General features: G+C 36.5%; 2 protein-coding genes across 2 annotated transcripts in view; both read left to right on the top strand.

Moving 5' to 3' along the window:
• The window catches only part of LOC138393672 (disintegrin and metalloproteinase domain-containing protein 32-like), a 105,739-nt gene that overhangs the window by 32,332 nt on the left and 53,290 nt on the right, over window positions 1–20,117 (top strand). The window contains exons 8-10 of the mRNA XM_069485051.1: window positions 2,727–2,798; window positions 3,065–3,231; window positions 13,855–13,936. Coding sequence (XP_069341152.1) covers window positions 2,727–2,798; window positions 3,065–3,231; window positions 13,855–13,936 — 321 coding nt within the window. The remainder of the gene's footprint in view (window positions 1–2,726; window positions 2,799–3,064; window positions 3,232–13,854; window positions 13,937–20,117) is intronic.
• LOC138393555 (AP-3 complex subunit sigma-1-like) lies at window positions 11,052–11,744 on the top strand. Its single transcript, XM_069484769.1, has 2 exons — window positions 11,052–11,232; window positions 11,437–11,744. The coding sequence occupies exons 1-2, from the start codon at window positions 11,052–11,054 to the stop codon at window positions 11,742–11,744; spliced, it is 489 nt and encodes a 162-aa protein (XP_069340870.1).

Below are 20,117 nucleotides of genomic sequence, written 5' to 3'. Positions count from 1 at the left end.
CAAATTGCCAGGCATGTGAGCCCATAATGCTGATTAAATATTTCTTCTCTGTGTATACATTTCTATATTCTTCAACAAAAAAACATTAAGCCAGCTATAAAATCTCTGTTACTAAATGTTGGGCATATAAAGAAGAATAATACTGGTATTTTATTCAGTGATTTTGTAAATTATATATCCACAACTGTAGCCGAGTGAATTTAGTTCCATGATTGAGGGAAGCATATGGTACTATAAAAACACAGTTTAATAATGGAGACAGACATGGAAACACACAACTATAACTTGGTATGTTATTAATATAAGAGCATGCAAGTGGCTGTTTTAAAATGCAAGTTTTATTATTCAGGTACATTCAGGCCAACAGATCAGGAGATAATTGCTATTGAAAAGATAGCATGTTACTTTGCAGTTTCCAATAGTAGGGAGCACTCCATGTCATACAGGGAGCACTCCACATCATGCGGGGCCACGGGGGACACCAGGGCCATCTAGGAGATAGAGGGCTCAAGGAGACATGTGGTCAAGAGCTGCTATTGTGGTGTCAGTGAGAAAGAACAGGCAAAGCTGGGTAAGTAGATTTAGGATGGCTAGTTTGAATAATTCCAGTGGGCCCTGGGGGTACACACAGTCCCTAGTCACCTGATTCTTGGCCCTGGGATAATTAGGGCAAAGGAATAGTGGCTCTGAGTGAGAGCCTGGTAAAGTAGGCTCTGGCTTGAGTAGCTTGTGCATGAAAGTTACACTCCAAGGCCAGTCATGTATTATCTCTAGGAATTGGCTAGCTCTGAGAGGGGTGGTCTTTCCAGGGTCAGCAAGGCCTCAAGATGTCACAGCTTCAGAAATACGGAAGATAAGAAGGCATGACTAATACAGTAAGTCACATAATGAATATAAAAAATGAGCAATGGGTGGAGGGTGGGGCCCAGGAAAATTTGTGCAAAACCTTCTTTTGCAAGAGCACATAAATGTGAGAGAAGGCTCCTTTCAGGAAGCTACAAGAAATTTAGTAGTCTCATTAATATGTAGAGTTAAAAGAGAGATGTGAAAATGGATGAATTAAAGAAGTGATAGTGTATTTGGATTTTTATCCTAAAGGTTATGGAGATTCATTCAAATATTTTAAGTGGGTGAGTGACTTATTTATATTTTCATCTTTGAGTCATCATTTTGGTAATAGTGTAGGGGCTTATTTGCTGGTGGGAAAATTGGAGAAGAAGGAACCATTTAGGAGACTATTCTAGTAATCAAGGTGAAAACTTATCATTTCGTGGTATTAGAAATAAAAATAAAAGGGCAACTTTAAAAGTGACTGATGAGGTTGAATTAGAAGGACTTGTAAATTGATTTGATTTATTCATGTACTTAACGAATTTTTTGAACATCGTCTAGATACCAGTTGCTGTTCTCGTTATTGGGGATATAGCAGTGAATAAAAGAGAAAAATTTCTGCTCTCAGGGAGCAAGTAGTATAATAAATGTGGGATGTGGTAGATGATACCATTCACTGAAGTAATGAAAATATAGGTAGGAACAGATTTTTGAGGGAAGGTGATGAGTTTATTTTTGAATATGTTTACTTTAGATATGAGTTTAGTTTGTGATAATTTGAGGGTCCTGTGGAACATCCAAGGCATGATATACTATAGAGCAGGGGTCCCCAACCTATGGTGAGTTGTATAATTATTTCATTATATATTATAATGTAAGAATAATAGAAATAAAGTGCATAGTAAATGTAATGTGCTTGAATCATGCTGGAACCATCCCCGTCTGTGGAAAAATTCTTTCATGAAAATGGTCTCTGTTGCCAAAAAGGTTGGGGACCACTGCTATAGAGAATTTCTCTCTCTCTCTCTGTCTCTCTTTCTCCATGTACACACACACACACACACACACACACACTGTTTGACATTGTTGTAATCCAGAGTTTATTCAGATTTCAACAAATATATGCATATATAGATACACAGACACACTCATTTGTGTGTGCATTTGTGTATGTAAATTCATGCAATAGTATCACATAAGTAGCTTTGTGTAACCTCCGCCACAATTAAGATACTCAACAGTCCCGTCACTGCAAGACTCTCTTATGCTGTCCCTTTAGAGTCACACCTATCCTCTCTCCTCCTTCTTAGCCCTTGGCAACCACTAAGCTGTTCTCCTTTATGATTTTGCAGATGTCGCTTAAAGTTATCATTCAGTATGTATCCTTTTAAGATTGTTGTTTTACACTCAGCGTAATTCTCTTGAGGTTTGGCCAAGCTGTTCCATGTATCAGCAGTCAGTTCCTTTTTATTGCTGAGTCCTAGTCCAAAGTAGGAACATACTACAGTTTAATCATTTAATTACTGAATTTCCAGTTTTTGGCGATTATGCATAAAGCTGTTACAGACCTTCATGTACAGGTTTTTGTGTGGGCATCAGTTTTTATTTCTTTGAGATAAATGCCCAAAAGTGAAATTTCTGGACCATATAGTATAAGTCCATTATTTGTTTTGAAAGAAGTTGCCAAACTATTTTGCAGAGTGGCTGTACCATTTTACTTTCCTGCTAGCAATGTATGAAGGATCAAGTTTATATTCATGTTTTATTCATCAATGTTTTATTTTGAACTGTTGAACCCCCAAACAGCCTCAAATCTCTGACAGTAGATGGAGAGTAAATCTTAAAATATTACATGATGAATTGTATTTAAACATAAAATTAATTCTTTTTTTCAGTATGATTACTTGGGCTCTGATAGCATCATGATAACAAAGAAAGTCTTCGAAATTGTTGGCCTTGTAAATTCAGTAAGTATTTCTGAATTATAATTTGCATTAACTTGATGTGGTGTTTCTGGGTAATTAAGTCATTGATATAAACGGAGAGTGGAATTGTGAAAACATTGTATTAATTTCTAGGTTATTATAAAATAATTATATTTTATATATTAATTTTGCATATTATTTGCAAATTATATTAATTTGCAAATTAATTTGCACTATATTGCATATTAATGCAAAATTATATTAATTTTGCATATTAATTTTGCATGTATTTATCTTTCTGTTTTTAGATGTTCACCGAATTTAAAATTACTGTTGTGCTGTCATCATTGGAGTTCTGGTCAGATAAAAATAAAATTTCTACAGTTGGTGGGGCAGATGAATTATTATATAGATTTTTAAAATGGAAACAATCTTATCTCACCCTAAGACCTCATGATATTGCATATCTATTTATGTAAGAATAATGTTTCAGTATTCCTACAAAGAAAACAAAGATCTGTGATAATGATGTAGATTAATTTACAGAATTGTTATTCATTTCTGACTGTCCACACTTTAATTATTCATTATGTGCTTTATGTAGGCCTTGTGCTCACTTTCTGGTTGTCAGGCAATAAAAAGGATTACTAATATTTATTTCTATGCTTATCCACCTTTTAAAATGAGGAGATTGAGAATTTTAAGAGATTAAACCATTTTAGGACTCTTAGTTTGTAACTCCAGAGCCAATACTCTGAACCACTACATAAAGAGTCGGGTTTATCTTGTGAGGTTTCTATTTTTATTATGAGCTTTGATCGAAGACTTGGTAAAGTAGGTTGCACATATTGTATCCTAATAAATTTTTTGAATTATTTAAAAATGTTAGTTTTCTAATGATAAATTGTAGCTATATTTTTGTAATATTATTCATATTAAATTTATACCAATAATCAACAAACAGCTTTCAGTAAATATATATGTATGTATTTTAAAGTTGACTTGTCAATATTTCTTTTAGTATGTGTGAAATTAATCTTTCCCTCACATTCTGCCAGTAATAAATGTGATTGCGCTTTTTAATTTTTGACAGCCTGGTGGTTGTAAATTAATGTCATTGACATTTTAATGTGCTTTTTTCTGATGTCTAGCAGATTTGAGTATCTTCTCATATGCTTGTTGTTCATTTGTGTCTGTCCTGTAATTGCCTTTGCATGTGATTAGAGTATTTCCTTGTAATTAATTATTTATTTATTTATTTTTATTTCCTTATAATTTGGAAGGGTTTTTTTAATGTTTAGATATTAACCTTTTGTTTATTTGCGTGACAAATACTTTTTCCATATCTATAATTTTTCTATAAACTTTTTTTCCTTTGCTACATGAAAACTTTTATATTCCATATGGCTAAATTTGTTAATCTGTTCTTTTTTACTTTGGGGGTTTCCTGTATAGTGAAGAAGGTCTCTCAGTGCCCTAGATTTTAGTCTGCTAGATTTTTTTAGGATTGATATTATTACTTTCTATGATCAAATCTTGAATCTATCTTCAGCTAATTTTTATATAGTAAAAAAGAGAGGTACAGTTTTATTTTTTGCCATATGAATAGCCAGTTTTGCCTCAAATTTAACTTGCACTTTTGTCACACATGTGTCAAGTCCCTTAACCTGTTGGGATTTTTACAGAGAACAAAACAATGCTATATATCAGTTTTGGAAGAACTGACATGTTTACAATGTTGAGTCTTTCAATCCATGTGTATTTATAATGTTAAATATTTCAATGAATGATTATGATACATCCTTCCAATTTTTTAAGGCCTCTTTTAAATCTCTCATAAAATCTTTACAGTTTTCTGCAGAGGTCTTACAGATAATTTTGATAATTTATTTTTTGGTCTTTGATATTTTTGTGCTAATGTAAATAATTTGTTTTTCACATTCTGCCCATATTTTGAACATATATAAAAATGCAATTTATTTTTATAAGTATTTAATTTCTTTTTTTAAAGTTGACTTTATTTTTACAGTAGTTTTATTTTTACAGAAAAAAACAAGCAGAAAGTACAGAGAGTTTCCATATACTCCCTCTCTCTGCTCCCTTTGGTAGCCCCTCTTTTTCATAATTTTAAAAATTATATATTGACAAATTGTAGTTGTCTGTATTTATGGGGCACATAGTGATATTTTGATTTTTGAATACAATGCAATATGATTAATTAAAAATAGTTAACCTACCTATCACCTCAAATACTTGGCATTGTGGTGAGAACATTTGAGATTTACCTAGTTAGTGATATTGAAATAATATTACAAAATTATTAGCTATATTCACTATGCTATGTAATAGATCTCAAAAAAAATCAAACATTTCTGCTATGTAACTGAGGCTCTGTACCCATTAATCATCATTTCTCCATTCCACCCAGCCCCAGCCTCTGATAACCACCATTCTACTCTCTGCTTCTATGAGCTCAGTTGTTTCAGATTTCACATGTAAGTGAGAACATGTGGGTATTTATCTTTCTGTTTTGGCTTATTTCGCTTCACAAGATGTTCTCCAGTTCCATCCACGTTGTCACAAATGACAGAATTTCTTCCTTTTTTAAGGCTATGAATAGCACTCCATTATGTTTAAATACCACGTTTTAAAAATCCATTCATCTATTCATATGTTGATGAAAACTTAGGTTGATTCCATGTCTTTGTTATTGTGAATAGTGCTGCAATGAACATGGACATGCAGACATCTCTTTCACGTACTAATTTCAAAGCTTTTCGGTGAATATCTGGAAGTGGATTGTTAGACATATGGTAATGCTATTGTTAGTTCTTTGAGGAACTTCCATACAGTTTTTCATAATGACTCTACTAATTTACATTTTCAGCAACACTGCGCAGGCTTCTGTTTTCTCCACAACCTTACCCATATTTGGTATCTTCATCTTTTTGATAATAGGCATTCTGACAGGTGTCATATGATATCTTGTTGTGGTTTTAATTTGCATCTTCCTAATGATTGGTGATGTTGAACATTTTTTTCATGTATCAGTCATTCATATGTTTTCTTTTGAGAATTGTCTATTCAGTTCCTTTGCTCCTTTTTTTTTTTTTTTTTTTTTTTTTTTTTTTGAGACAGAGTCTTGCTCTGTCACTTGGGCTGGAGTGCAGTGGTGTCATCATAGCTCACTGCAACTTCCGACTCGGGGGCTCAAGCAATTCTCCTGCCTTAGCTTCCAGAGTAGCTGGGATTAAAGTTGTGCAACACTGCACCCAGCTAATTTTTCTGTTTTTTGTAGATACAGAGTCTTGCTCTTGCTCAAGGTGGTCTCGAAAAAATATGTAATTTTCCTGATCTCAAGCAATCCTCTCACTTTGGCCTCTCAGAGTGCTAGGTTTACAGGTGTAAGCCACTATGCCTGGCCTTCTGCTCATTTCTTAATCAGATTATTCATTTTCTTTCTATAGAGTTGTTTAAGTTCTTTATAAATTTTGGATATTAATCCCATATTGGATGTATGGCTTGCAAATATGTTCTTCCAGCCAATAGATTATTGATTCATTCTGTTAATTATTTGCTTTGTTGTGCAGAAGCTTATAATTTTAAAATAATCCCATGTGTCTATTTTTTGTTTTGTTGCCTGTGCTTTTGAAGTCAAATGCAAAAAGTCATTGTCTGGACCAATGCTGTGTAGTTTTTCCCCTGTGTTTTTGTTATAGTAGTTTTAGTTTCAGATTTTGTTGTTAAAGTCTTTAGTACATTTTGAGTTGAGTGTTGGATATGGCATGAGATAAATGTCCAGTTATTAAATTTCCATATGAATATCCAGTTTTCCTAACACCATTTATTGAACAGAATGTCCTTTTACCATAGTATATTCTTAACACATTTGTTGAAAATCAATTGACCATAGATGAGTGGATTTATTTTTGTAATCTCCATCCTGTTCTATTCATCAATGTGTCTATTTTTATGCCAGTACCATGCTATTTTAATTATTATTACTTTGTAATATAGTTTGAGATCAAGTGTGTTGCCTCCACCTTTCTTCCTTTTTGTTCACTATTGCCTTGGCTATTTGGAATTTTTTGCGGTTCCATATGAATTTTAGGATTGTTTTTTCTTTACTTTTAAAAATGACGTGATAGGGATTGCATTGAATCTGTAGATTGGTTTGGGTAGTATGGACATTTTAACAATATTAATTCTTTCAACCCATTGATTAGAGGATGTCTTTCTATTTATGTGTGGCTTCTTCAATTTCTTTCATTAATGGTTTATAGTTTTTGCTATAAAATTTTTTCACCTCCTTGGTTACAGTTAATCCTAGGTATTCTGTTTTTTTCTAGCTATTGTAAATGGGATTACTGTCTTCATTTCTTTTGTGGAAAGTTCATTGTTAGTTTAAAGAAATGATAATGATTTTTGCATTTTGATTTTGTACGCTACAACTTTATGAATTCAATTTATCTGTTCTAACAGTTTTTTGGTGAATTATTCAGGATTTTCTATATACGATCATGGCATCTGCAAACAGTGACCAGTTTCTCTTTTCATTTTGTATCTGGATGCCTTTTATTTCTTTCTCTTGCTTACTGTTCTGGCATGGACTTCATACTATGTTGAGAAAAGAGTGATGAGAGTACACATTCTTGTCTTGTTCTGGAACTTAGAAGAAAGGGTTCGAACTCCATTTTCCACCATAGAGTATAATGTTAGCTTTGGGCTTATTTTATGTGGTCTCTGTTGTGTTCAAGTATATTTCTTACATATCTAATTTGTTGAGAATTTTTTTTTTATCATGGAAGGATGCTGAATTTTGTCAAATGTTGTTTCTGCATCTGAGGAGATGATTATATAATTATTGCTGTTTGTGGTATATCACATCTATTGATTTGTGAATGTTGAAACATCTTTGTATTCCAGGGATAAATCCCACTTCATTATGTTGAGTGATCCTTTTAATGTGTTGTTAAATGTGGTTTGCCTAGTATCTTTGTTGAGGATTTTTGCATCTGTATTCATCAACTATTAATATATTGGCCTGTAGTTTTCTTGTAATATCCTTGTCTGGCTTTGGTATCAGGGTAATACTAGTCTTGTAAGCAAATTTTGACAGTATTCCCTTGTTCTGATTTGTTTTTTGAAAAGTTTGTGAAAAATTGCTATCAGTTCTTTAAACGTTTAGTAATGTTCATCAGTGAAGCCATCAGGTCCTGGACTTTTCTTTGATGGGAGACCTTTTATTACTGATTGAGTCTCCTCACTCACTTTTGGTCTGTTGAGATTTTCTATTTGTTTTTGATTCTCTTTATTATTCGTTGTATGTGTCTAGGAATTTATGCATTTCTTCAAGTTTATCAAATTTTTGGCAGATAATTGTTTATAGCAGTGTCTTTCAATTCTTTGAATTTTTGTGGTATCAGTTATAATGTCTTCACTTTCATTTCTGATTTTATTTATTTGAGTCTTTTTCTTATTTCTTTGTTACTCAAGCTAAAGATTTGTAAGTTTTTTTATGTTTTCAAAAATCCAACTCTTCATGTTATTGCTCTTTTGTTTTTCTAGTTCCTATTTTATTTATATCTGCTCTTATTATTTCTTTCCTTTTGCTAACATCCATCTCAGTTTATGATTTTTTCTATTTCCTTGAGATATAACTTTATTTGTGATATTTCTTCTCTTTAGATGTAGGAATTTGTTACTATAAACTTTCTTCTTAGAACTGCTTTTGCAGTATCGTATAAGTTTTGTTATGTTGTGTTTCCATATTTGTTTCTCTCAAGATGTTTTTAAATTTCAGTTTTGACTTATTGACTAATTGGTTGTTCAGGACCATGTTGTTCAATTTCCATGTATTTGTAAATTTTCTGAAATCCTCCTGTTATTGATTTCTGGTTTCATACCATTGTGGTTAGAAAAAATACTTGATACTATTTCAATCTTGTTAAATTAGCTAAAACTTTTCTTGTGGCCTAACATGATCTATCCTGGACGATGTTGTGTGTACACTTGAGAAGAATGTGTTTTCTTTCATTGGATAGCGTGTTCTATATATATGTCTCTTTGGTTTATTTGGTCTAAAGTCTTGTTCAAGTCCAATGTTTCTTTATTAATTTTTTTTGTCTGGATGATCTGTCCAATAGTGAACATGGTATATTGAAGTCTCCTACTATTACTGTATTGCAATCTATCTCTCTCTTCAGATATTTTAAGATTTGCTTTATATATTTAGGTGCTCCACTATTGGATGCATATACATTTACAATTTCTTGTCTTCTTGATGAATTGACCCCTTTATCATTATGTAATGTCCCTCTTTGTCTCTTTTTATAGTTTTTTTGTTTGTTTGTTTGTTTTTGTTTTTATTTATTTATTTTTTATTTCAGCTTATTATGGGGGTACAAAAGTCCAGGTTATATATATTGCCCATGCCCCCCCATCCCCCCGAGTCCGAGCCCCAAGCGTGACCATTCCCCAGACAGTGCACATCGCACTCATCATGCAGGCATACACCCATCCCCGCCCCCCACCCCCGCCCCCCGAGTCGAACTTCAAGCGTGTCCATTCCCCAGACAGTGCGCATCGCACTCATCAAGTAGGTATACACCCATCCCCTCCCCCCTAGCCCCCACCTCTGTCCGATACCCAATTGGTGTTATTCCCAAATGTGCACTTCGGTGATGATCAGGGAAACCAATTTATTTTGTCTGATAAAAATATTGTTACCCCTGCTCTCTTTGGTCTCTGGTTACATGGAATTTCATTTTCTATCCCTTCACTTTTAGTCCATGTATCTTTAAAAGTGAAATTAGTCCCTTGCAGGTAGCATAGAGCTGAAGCTTGTTTTATAACAATTTTTAATCCATTCATTCACTCTTTGTTTTTTGTGTAGTTTTCTGTAGTCCTATGTTTTCAATGTGTTTTTATTTTTGTTTTGTACATCTCCTATAGATATTTTCTTTTTGGTTACCATGAGGCTTACATGGAACAGCTTACACTTATATCAGGCTATTCAAGCTGATTGCATATAACAACTCTACACTTTTAAACACTTTTATCCAACCTTCACTTTGTTTATAATGTATGAACCCAGGCTGGCTGGAGTGCAGTGGTGCAATCATAGCTCATTGTAACCTGAAACTCCTGGCCTCAAGTGACCCTCCCACTTTCGCCTCCCAAGTAGGTGGAACTACAGCTGTGTGCTACCATGCCCAGCTAATTAAAAACAATTTTTTAGATATGGGGTCTCACTAAGTTGTCTAGGCTGCTCTCAAACTCCTGCCCTCAAGTGATCCTCTTGCCTCAGCCTCCCAAAGCACTGGGATTACATGTATGAGCCACTATACCCATTCCCTACATCAGTTTTAAATTTGCATCTCTTGGCAAATTATTTTAGCTATAGTTGTTATAAATAATTTTGTCCTTTGACCCTTGTAGGGATAAAAATACTTTACACACCACCATTATATTAATAGTCTTGGAGTATTCTGAATATTGCTTTGTATTATTTGTACCGGTAAGCTTTATGCTTTGTAAGTTTTTTTGTTGTTTTTTTTTTGTTTTTTTTTTTGTGGGGCAGTACAGAGTCTTGCCATATCACCTGGGCTAGAGTGTAGTGGTATCATCATAGGTCACAGCAACGTCAAACTCCTGTGCTCAAGTGATCCTCCTCCTGCCTCATGCTCCCAAATAGCAGGGATGACAGGCATGCCACCATGCAAAGTTAATTTTTCTGTTTTTTTGTAGAGACAGCATCTTGCTTTTGCTCCGGCTGGTCTCGAATTCTTGGCCTCAAGCAGTCCTTCTGCCTTGGAGTCCCAAAGTGCTGGGATTACAGGCATGACCCACTGTGCCAGGCTGTAAGTTTTATGTTATTAATTAGGAGCCTTTTGTTTTAGTTTAAGGAAATTTTTTTAGCAATTCATGTAAGGTAGGCCTAGTGATGATGAACTCCCTTATTTTTTATTTATCTAGAGAAGTTTATATTTCTCCCCCATTTCTGAAAATCATGTTTTAGATAAAGTATATTTGCCTAGAAGTTTGTTTGTTTTCCTTCAGCACGCTGACTATATCACCTGACTCTTTCCTGGCCTGCAAGGTTTCTGCTAAGAAGTCCATTGTTAGTCATATTGGGACTCCTTATATGTGATGTATTTCTTACGTCTTGCTGCTCTCATTTTATGGATCATGCATTCAAAGTCAGTATGACAACTCTGAGTACCCATAGATCCTGTAAATTTTTTCTAAAAGTTTTATAGATTTATATTTTATATTATATTTGAGTTTATGGGCATGTGCCGGAGGGGGCGAGTGGGGAAAGATCGCTGGGGAAATCCCGAGGTGAGGCTCGCATGCCGCCCCCGCCCTGGCCCCCAGCACCCACCCGGCTGGCCTGGCCTAGCCATTATCAAGGCAATACTTATCTTCAACAACCATGGGAAGCCATGGCTTTCGAAGTTCTACCAGCCCTACAGTGAAGATACACAATAGCGAATCATCAGGGAGACTTTCCATTTGGTATCTAAGAGAGATAAAAATGTTCGTAATTTCCCAGAAGGAGGGTTATTAATTGGAGGATCTGACAACAAACTGATTTATAGACATTATGTAATGTTATATTTTGTCTTCTGTGTGGATTCTTCAGAAAGTGAACTTTGTATTTTAGATCTAATTCAAGTATTCATGGAAACATTAGGCAAATGTTTTAAAAATGTCTGTGAACTGGATTTGATTTTCCACGTAGACAAGGTTCACAATATTTTTGCAGAAATGGTGATGGGGGGAATGGTATTGGAGACCAACATGAATGAGATTATTATGCAAATTGATGCACAAAATAAACTGGAGAGATCTGAGGCTGGCTTAGCGGGAGCTCCAGTCCATGCTGTATCAGCTCTGAAGAATATGAATCTTCCTGAGATCCCAAGAAATATTAACATTGGTGACATCAGTATAAAAGTGCCAAACCTGCCCTCTTTTAAATAAAAAATAAAAAAGGCCATTCCCAGGTGAAATTCAGGGGGAAAAGTCATCTAAGTTTACTATGTAGTTGTTTACCAAAAATAGAGGAAGAGAGTCATAACTTTTGCTCTTGGATTTAAGTCAAGGTACTGTATAGAAATTGTGTAAAATCAGTATGGAAGTTCAGTGTTGCTTTTCTTGCTCAGTGATTTTAAAAAAATTGAGTAATTCCTGTGTGATTTTTTTTTCTTTTCTAAACTGCATTCCTATGGCCACCTAAGGCATGCTTCTATGTATTGGCTACTACAGTATTTCAGAAAGTGTTTGAGATATTTCTTTAATTATGTACAACCCAAATGTTGGTGTGGATCACAAGTGCAGCATTCCTTAATTCATTCTGGTATTTGTTACACATTTGTTATTTTAAAAAAACAAGTATGCATTGCATGAAAACATTATGACCTTTTTCTCTTAGTTTAAATAAACTCCAAGGTAACTGGACTTCTAAAGCAAAAAATAAATAAATAAATAAATAAATTGAGTTTATGTTCCTTTTGGAGTTAATTTTTTTATAAAGTGTGAAACTTAGTTTGAGGATCATTTTTCTTTTTTGCCTATGAATTTCCAATTACCGCAATACAATATATTGAAAAGGCTATCCTTTCTCCATTGGATTACTTTTTCATCTTTGCCAAAAATCAGTTGGGCATATTTATGGAGATCGCTTTCTCGTTTCTCTATCTTGTTCCATTGATCCATATTTCTATCCCTCTGTCAATATCATAGTGTCTTGATTACTGTGGCTATATATAATAATAAGTCTTGGGGTTGAGTAGGGTGATTTCTCCCTTTTTTTTCTTTTTAAAAATTATTTTAACTTCTCTAATATCTTTGCCTTTCTACATAAATTAGAGTAATTTTGTGTTTAACTATAAAAATTCTTGCTGGAATTTTGAAGGGAATTGGGTTAAACCTATATATGAATTTGCTATATTGACTCTTCCAGTCTATGAACATGCTATAGGTATTTATTTATTTAGATCTTTGATTTCTTTCATCAGTATTTTATAGTTTTCAGCATACAAGTTCTTTACATATTTTGTTAGATTTATGCCTAAGTATTTCATATTTTGAGCAATTAGAAATGATATTGCTTTTTAATTTCAGTGCTTAGATGTTTACCAATAGTATATAGAAATGCAATTTATTTTTATGTATTTATTTATAGTCTGTGACCTAGATGAACTCAATAGTTTTAAGAATATTTTTCATGGATTACTTGAGAATTTCTGTGTAGGTGGAACTCCCTGTTCCCATCTCCTTCACTCTAAGTGTCTCCCATGATCTGCAGTGTTCTCTCCAAAAGGGTCCATCTGTAGGTTAAGCATATATAGCATTTTTCCATCCTCTCCCAGAGAGCTGCAAGTATGAGGTGCTTCTGGTCCACCATCTTGCCCCCTGCCTCCTTAATGGTTGAGAGTATTGGCTCTGGACTCAAATTGCCTAAGGTGAAATCCTTCAGTAGCACTTAATTATGCTACCTTGAAAGAGTTACTTACATTTCCCATCTTATGTTTGATTTGTTTAATGGGGATAAAAATAATATCTACTTCACTGATTTGTTTTGAGAATTAAGTGGAATAATTCATGTAAAGCTCTGAGAATAGTGCTATTATATGACAGTTTATATGGGTCATTACTTAAAGCTGAAATCATAATGTTTGGCTGTGAAGCAATACAGTCATTCCTATGAGAAACTGCTGAACTTTTCTACATGGGAGTGATTTGAAACTATTCGTCACTCTCACTCAACAAAATGTTTTTCATCAAATCGTTGGATCAATGTCTTTGGTAACCTCAACTAAATATGATAAGAACAGTAAAGGCAGCAAAAACTTGGATCCATGAATATGTTCCAGAAATCAAAAGTATTTAATATAATTAATACTAATACTTAATATCAGTTAAAATATCTTCCAAATTTGAAACAATTAAGGACATATGGAAAGATTGTACATCAATTTGCTTCAGACTAGGATTTTAGGAACTACAGATTTAAATTATTAGCAAAAATGAAATATTACACTTAAATGATTCATTAAAATAAACTATAAATTTGTACTTATTTATTTAGGTATAGGGATTATCCAAATTATGTGGGAGCAACATTTCATGGGAAAATGTGTGTTACACATTATTCTGCAGGAATTGCACTGGTATGTAATTATTTAATCTTGTTTTTTTGAATGTACACATTTAAAAATGATCTAACTGGATAGCATGTATTTAATTGTTTATTTATGTTTGAATTTAGAGATTGCATTTGTTTTTCATTATTGTTAAAGTTTTAAAGTATGGAGAAGGAAGAATATTTTGTAGAACAATTATACTGTTGCAATTCACTATGTTTGGGAGTTAAAGTGGGAATAAAAATTTCATAAATATACCTGCATTGCTCAGCACAGAGAATAGTAATCATAAAAATTATCTGTAATGAAATTTCTTTTTTTCCCATTATATTATAGGGGTACAGACATTTATGTTACATGAAATACATTTACCTTGCCCACGCCAGGGCTGCAAGCATTTCCTTCCCCCGTACAATGTGCGCCATTTCCATTTAGCTGTGAGTTTCCCCTACCAACCCCCGTCACTCCCCACACACACTTTGGTTTAGAATTTACAGTCCCACCAGCAGTGTATGAGTGTTCTTAACTCTCTGCATCCACAGCAACATTTGCTGTTTTGGGACTTTTTTTTCAGCTTATTATGGGGATATAAAAGTTTAGGTTTTATATTGGGGTATATTGCCCATGGTCCCCCCCCACCCCAAGTCAGAGCTTCAAGCGTGTCCATTCCCCAGACAGTGCACATCGCACTCATTATGTAGGTATACACGCATCCCCTCCCCCCAACACCCACATCTGCCCGACACCCAATTGGTGTTATTCCCAAATGTGCACTTAGGTGATGATCAGGGAAACCAATTTGCTGGTGAGTACATGTGGTGCTTATTTTTCCATTCTTGGGATACTTCACTTAGTATAATGGGTTCCAACTCTCTCCAGGAGAACAAAAGAGATTCTATATCACCGTTATTTCTTATAGCTGAGCAATACACCATGGTATACATATACCACATTTTATTAATCCACTCATGTATTGATGGGCACTTGGGTTGTTTCCACATCTTTGCGATTGTGAATTGTGCTGCTATAAACATTCGGGTGCAGGTGTCTTTTTTATAGAATGACTTTTGTTCTTTTGGGTAGATGCCCAATAATGGGATTGCTGGATCAAATTGTAGGTCTACTTGTATCTGTTTAAGGTATCTCTATATTGCTTTCCACAGGGGTTGCACAAGTTTGCAGTCCCACCAGCAGTGTAGGAGTGTTCCTGTCTGTCCGCATCCACGCCAACATGTATTGTTTTGGGGCTTTTTGATAAAGGCCATTCTCACTGGAGTTAAGTGATATCTCATTGTGGTTTTGATTTGAATTTCCCTGATGATTAGAGATATTGAGCATTTTTTCATATGTTTGTTAGCCATTCTTATATCTTCTTTTTGATAAAAGCCATTCTCATTGGAGTTAAGTGATATCTCATTGTGGTTTTGATTTGCATTTCCCTGGAGATTAGAGATGTTGACCATTTTTTCATATGTTTCTTGGCCACTAGTCTGTCTTCTTTTGAAAAGTTTCTGTTCATGTATTTTGCCCACTTTTGAATGGGATTGTTTAATTTTTTTCTTGCTGATTTTCCTGAGTTCTATACAGATTCTAGTTATCAGCCCTTTATCATATGTGTAGCGTGCAAATCTTTTCTCCCATTCTGTAGGTTGTTTGTTCTAATAGCTCCCTTGGCTGTGCAGAAGATTTTTAATTAAATGAAGTCCCATTTATTTTTTGTTGTTGTTACTGTGATTGTTTTGGGGGTCTTTTTCATAAATTCTTTGCCTAGGGCCATGTTATAAGAGTTTTTCCAACATTTTATTCTGTAATTCTTATGGTTTTCATGTCTTAGGTTTAAGTCTCTGATCCATCTTGAGTTGATTTTTGTGAGAGGTGAGAGATGTGGATCTTATTTCAGTCGTCTATGTATGGCTATCTAGTTTTCCCAGTACCAGTGATTGAATAGGGACTGTTTTCCCTAGTGTATGTTTTTTGTCTACTTTGTCAAAGATCAGATGACAATATGAGGATGGTTTTATATCTACGTTCTCAGTCCTATTCCATTGATCTATGTCTCTGTTCTTATGCCAGTACCATGCCATTTGTGTTACTATAGCCTAATAGTGTAGCTTGAGGTCTGGTAGATTGATGCCTCTCAAGTTCTTGTTTTTGCATAAGGTAGCTTTGGCTATACGGGGTCTTCTCTGGTGCCACACAAATCATATAATTATTTTTTCTAGATCTGTGAAAAATGATGTTGGTATTTTAATAGGGATTGCATTGAATCTGTAGATCACTTTAAGTAGTATAGACATTTTAACAATATTGATTCTGCTGATCTATGAGCATGTTAGGTTATCCATCTTTTTACATCCTCTGCAATTTCTTTTCTCAGTGTTTCTCAGTTCTCCCTATATAGGTCTCTCACCCCCTTAGTTAAACATATTCCTATATATTTTATTTTCTTTGATGCCATTTTGGAAGACATTGCATCTTCAATTTAATTCTCAGCTTGACTGTTATTGGCATATATGAAAGCTTCTGATTTGTGTGCATTGATTTTGTATTTTGAGACTTTAATGAATTCATTTGTCAATTCCAGGAGTCTCTTGGTTGAATCTTTGGTATTTTTTAGATATAAGATCATATCATTAGAAAAGAGCAATAGTTTGACCTCTTCTGCTCCCATTTGAATAACCTTGATTCCCTTCTGTTATCTGATTGCTCTGGCAAGGACTTCTATCATTGTTTTGAATAGAAGTGGAGATAGTGGGCAACCTTGTCTGGTGCAGTTCTAAGCAGGAATGCTTTCAGTTTTCCCCCATTCAGTATGATGTTGGCTGTGGGTCTGTCAAATATGGCTTTAATAATTTTGAGGTATGACCCATCTATGCCTATTTTGTTAAAAGTCCTTATAATAAAAGGGTGCTGAATTTTGTCAAGTCCCTTTTCTGCATCTATTGAGAGGATCATATGGTCTTTGTTCTTGCTCTTATTTATATGGTGAATTACCTTTATAGATTTGCATAGGGTGAACCATCCTTATATCTCTGGGATGAAGCCCACCTGATCCTCATGAATTATTTTTTTTGATGTGGAGTTTAACTCAGTTTGCTAAGATTTTATTGAGAATTTTTGTATCTATTTTCATAAGGAATATTGGTCTGTAGTTTCTTTTTTTGTTGTGTCCTTTCCTGGCTTTGATACCAAGGTGACACTTCGATTTCTTTAGAGAATTTTTCATTCACTTCCTACATTGTTTTTGTGTCTTCTTTGTGTTGGGGTCTATTTTCTCTTGAATTTTATTGAGCTTTCTTACAATCCATTTTCTAAATTCTTCATCTGTCATTTTAACCATTTCATTTAAGTTGTTATCTGTTGCTGAGGAGCTAATAATTTCTTCTGATGGGTGACTTTTCATTCTGATATTTCGTTTCCTAAGTTCTCCTGCTGAGTCTTTCTCATCTGGCCTCTTGGTCGAGAGCTGGGGATGCTAGGGTTTGCTTATGGCTCTGTCTCCAAGTCCCCAAGGATTGTTCCCTTACAATGCCAGGGAGAGGAGTGCTGGTCTTGAATTACCTTAGGGGTGGTTCAGCCAGTTGGGTTACCTCTACCTGTTGTCTTCACCACTTCCCAGTGGAGTGTAGTGAATTTGGTTGCCCAGCTGAAGCTCCAAGGTTGTGGATTGTACTTTTGGTTACAAATCCACTGCTCCCTAATAGCTTATGATGGAAGGCACTAGGTTTAGCTATGGGGTTATTCCCACTATTATTGCTTGTAGCTCGTGTGGAGGAGCCAGTTAGTGAGGTAATCTGTTGTGTTTGTGGTAGGCTCTGGTCCCCCAGGTGGGCTATAAAAATGCCCCAAGCTTTGGGAGCAGTCTTGTAGCTCTCAGAGGTTGCTTGGACCCTGCCTTCCTCCTGGGGTGGGGGGAAGAACAAGATAGATCATAGCTGGAGTGCAAGAGCCTGGGTGTGTAAGCATGTATGGGGCTCAGAGGTTGCTTATGTCACCTCTAAGGGAGCTGCTGATGTGGAGTTCAGGGCTTTCTCTCCAAGCTTGGAGGACTGCTTCTGGATGGGAGTGGCCTACTCATGGGATTGCTGAGGTTTCTAGCCAGGTTTTTCCATCCCTGTCCACAAACCCAGGTACTTTCCCCTCCAGTCTGTCTGCTTGTGTTTCCTCTCTGCCCAAGACAGGCTCTTGAGCTTCCCAGCAGTTCATGTGTCTGGCCTACTGGCATGTGTCTCTGCGTGTTGCTGGTAGATAGGTGGATCTCCAATTGTGCACCCCTTTTCCACCACTAGACCCTAAGGGGAGGTGGGTGGGCCTCTCTATCCCCAGAAGTCTCTGCCAGATGGACCCTCCCTCCAGGGCAATAGTGGCAGCTCAAGGAACTCTTGGATTAAGCTAAACTCCCTATTAAAGTGAGTGGGGCTGGGGATAGCTGCTCTGATTCAGCCTGTGGCACCAGAGGTATTCGGTTGCCATGGGAACCAGTACTTAGGCAAATTGAGTCACAGTGGCACATCAAGCTACATTATGGCGGTTCTCTGGGGGAAGATGGCGTGGAGCTCACCCACATAACCCTTGTCTGTTGTGTTTCTCCACACCGTCTTGATGGGCACAGGCTCTCACTTGCCACCTGATCCTGGAACTGGGATCTCTCCCCCACACACTTCCCTGCCCTACCATCTGCACCATCAGCAGGTGAACCTGCCAAACAACTATGGGCAGGAAGATCACAAACTGAGGTTGCCCTGCTGGCTGGGTGTGCAAACACATCCTCAGCACTGATGGCAGGTCACTCAGCACAGAGAACTTTAGTGACTGCTATGGTTTGGAGAAGGGGCTGCAGACTTCCTGTACCACTCTTGAGTTTGAGGAGGGCACCCATCCGCTATCCTCTCCAAGCGGTGGCTGCAGCAGTGCAACCATCCTCCTTTCCCAGCAAACATGGCAGCTCTGCTGACTGAGGCAAGCTTGGCTAGAAGTGTGCTCCCATTGCCGGGAGCCAAGTCACTCAGTGCAAGGTGTTTTGCTGGGTGCTGTGGGGTGGGTGCGGAACATGGCTGCAAGCAGCTTCAGCCAGAATTACTTCCTGAGATGCCAGGAGTGGAGGAGGTGCACAAGAGGAGGCATCCAGATGCAGGAATGCAGGCTCTCTGCTCTAACGCAGCTCTCCCCTGTGGGATGAGCACCCTGTGTCCCGTTCCTAGCCTGAGACACCAAGGTTGGTAGGGGGGAACCCCTTACTCTTTCCCTGGACTCTGGAACTCCCTGGAATTAGTTCCAACTGATTTCCCCTTTCTATCCTCCTCTCTCTCAGCTGCTCAGTTCTTCCTGGTGGTGTTCCCACACTCCACTGGTGTCTGTTCCCGTGGTCCACTTCCGAGCAGTAATCACTCTCCACTCTCCTCAGTCCAATCCTCAACTCTTCTGCTGGGATGATCCGACAAACTTTGTCTCTAGTTGGCCATCTTAGAATATTTTTAAATTCATTAACAACATCTTTCTCAACCCTCAGGATATTGTCCCTTAGCTGGGCCACAACTGAGTCTTTAGACAGTCATTTTACCTTTCTGTTAAGCCAGCTGCTTCTTGATTATGGACGTGTGATAAGTAAATCTTATAGTAATGAACCCATTTCCATAAATACTGTGCCACAAAATGTGACCCTGGTCAGAAGTGATACTGGGTGGTGATGTGGAAGCCATTCTGTACGTACATGATTGTGGTGCTGGTGGAAACACTGCAGACGGGAAAAGACAATCTACACCTGGAATATGTGGGGACAGGTCATCACCACTTGAACGAATGAGTGGCCCATTGCAGTAACCCTATCTCCAGTTGACTGGCTAATCCAGTGGGGACATAGTGCCGTGATGGAGGCTCCTGATCAGCAGGTGGGATGTTGATGGCGGACACGGTGCTTAGTTGTGTAGAAAGCCATGTCAGTTTCAGTAAGAGGAGTTTGTTGAGCTCATGTAAAGCTGCCCTCTGAAGCCATGGCATCTGCAATTCATTGGTCTTTTGAGTAAGCACTGAGGTGTCCAGGGAAAAATGAATGTGATTGACATTCACTGAGTGGATTTTGCCGACCTGATGTTTGAGACTCTACAATGGATATTGTAGGATAGGAGAGGTTTATATACTTATATGCTTATCTTTTCCTTCGACTTTCTTGTAACCAACAAACCTTATTCTTTCCCAGTTTCTGACCAGC

This window comes from Eulemur rufifrons, chromosome 12 (assembly GCF_041146395.1).
Source record: "Eulemur rufifrons isolate Redbay chromosome 12, OSU_ERuf_1, whole genome shotgun sequence".
Classification (NCBI taxonomy): domain Eukaryota; kingdom Metazoa; phylum Chordata; class Mammalia; order Primates; family Lemuridae; genus Eulemur; species Eulemur rufifrons.
Note: the sequence above shows the minus strand (reverse complement) of the source record. Positions and strands in the feature narration are given on the sequence as shown.

Coding starts and splice junctions, on each gene's coding strand:
- LOC138393555 (XM_069484769.1), top strand. CDS start 11,052: ATGTGCCGGAGGGGGCGAGTGGGGAAAGATCGCTGGGGAAATCCCGAG. Junction 11,233..11,436: donor GAAGTTCTACCAGCCCTACA/GTGAAGATACAC, acceptor ATCTAATTCAAG/TATTCATGGAAACATTAGGC.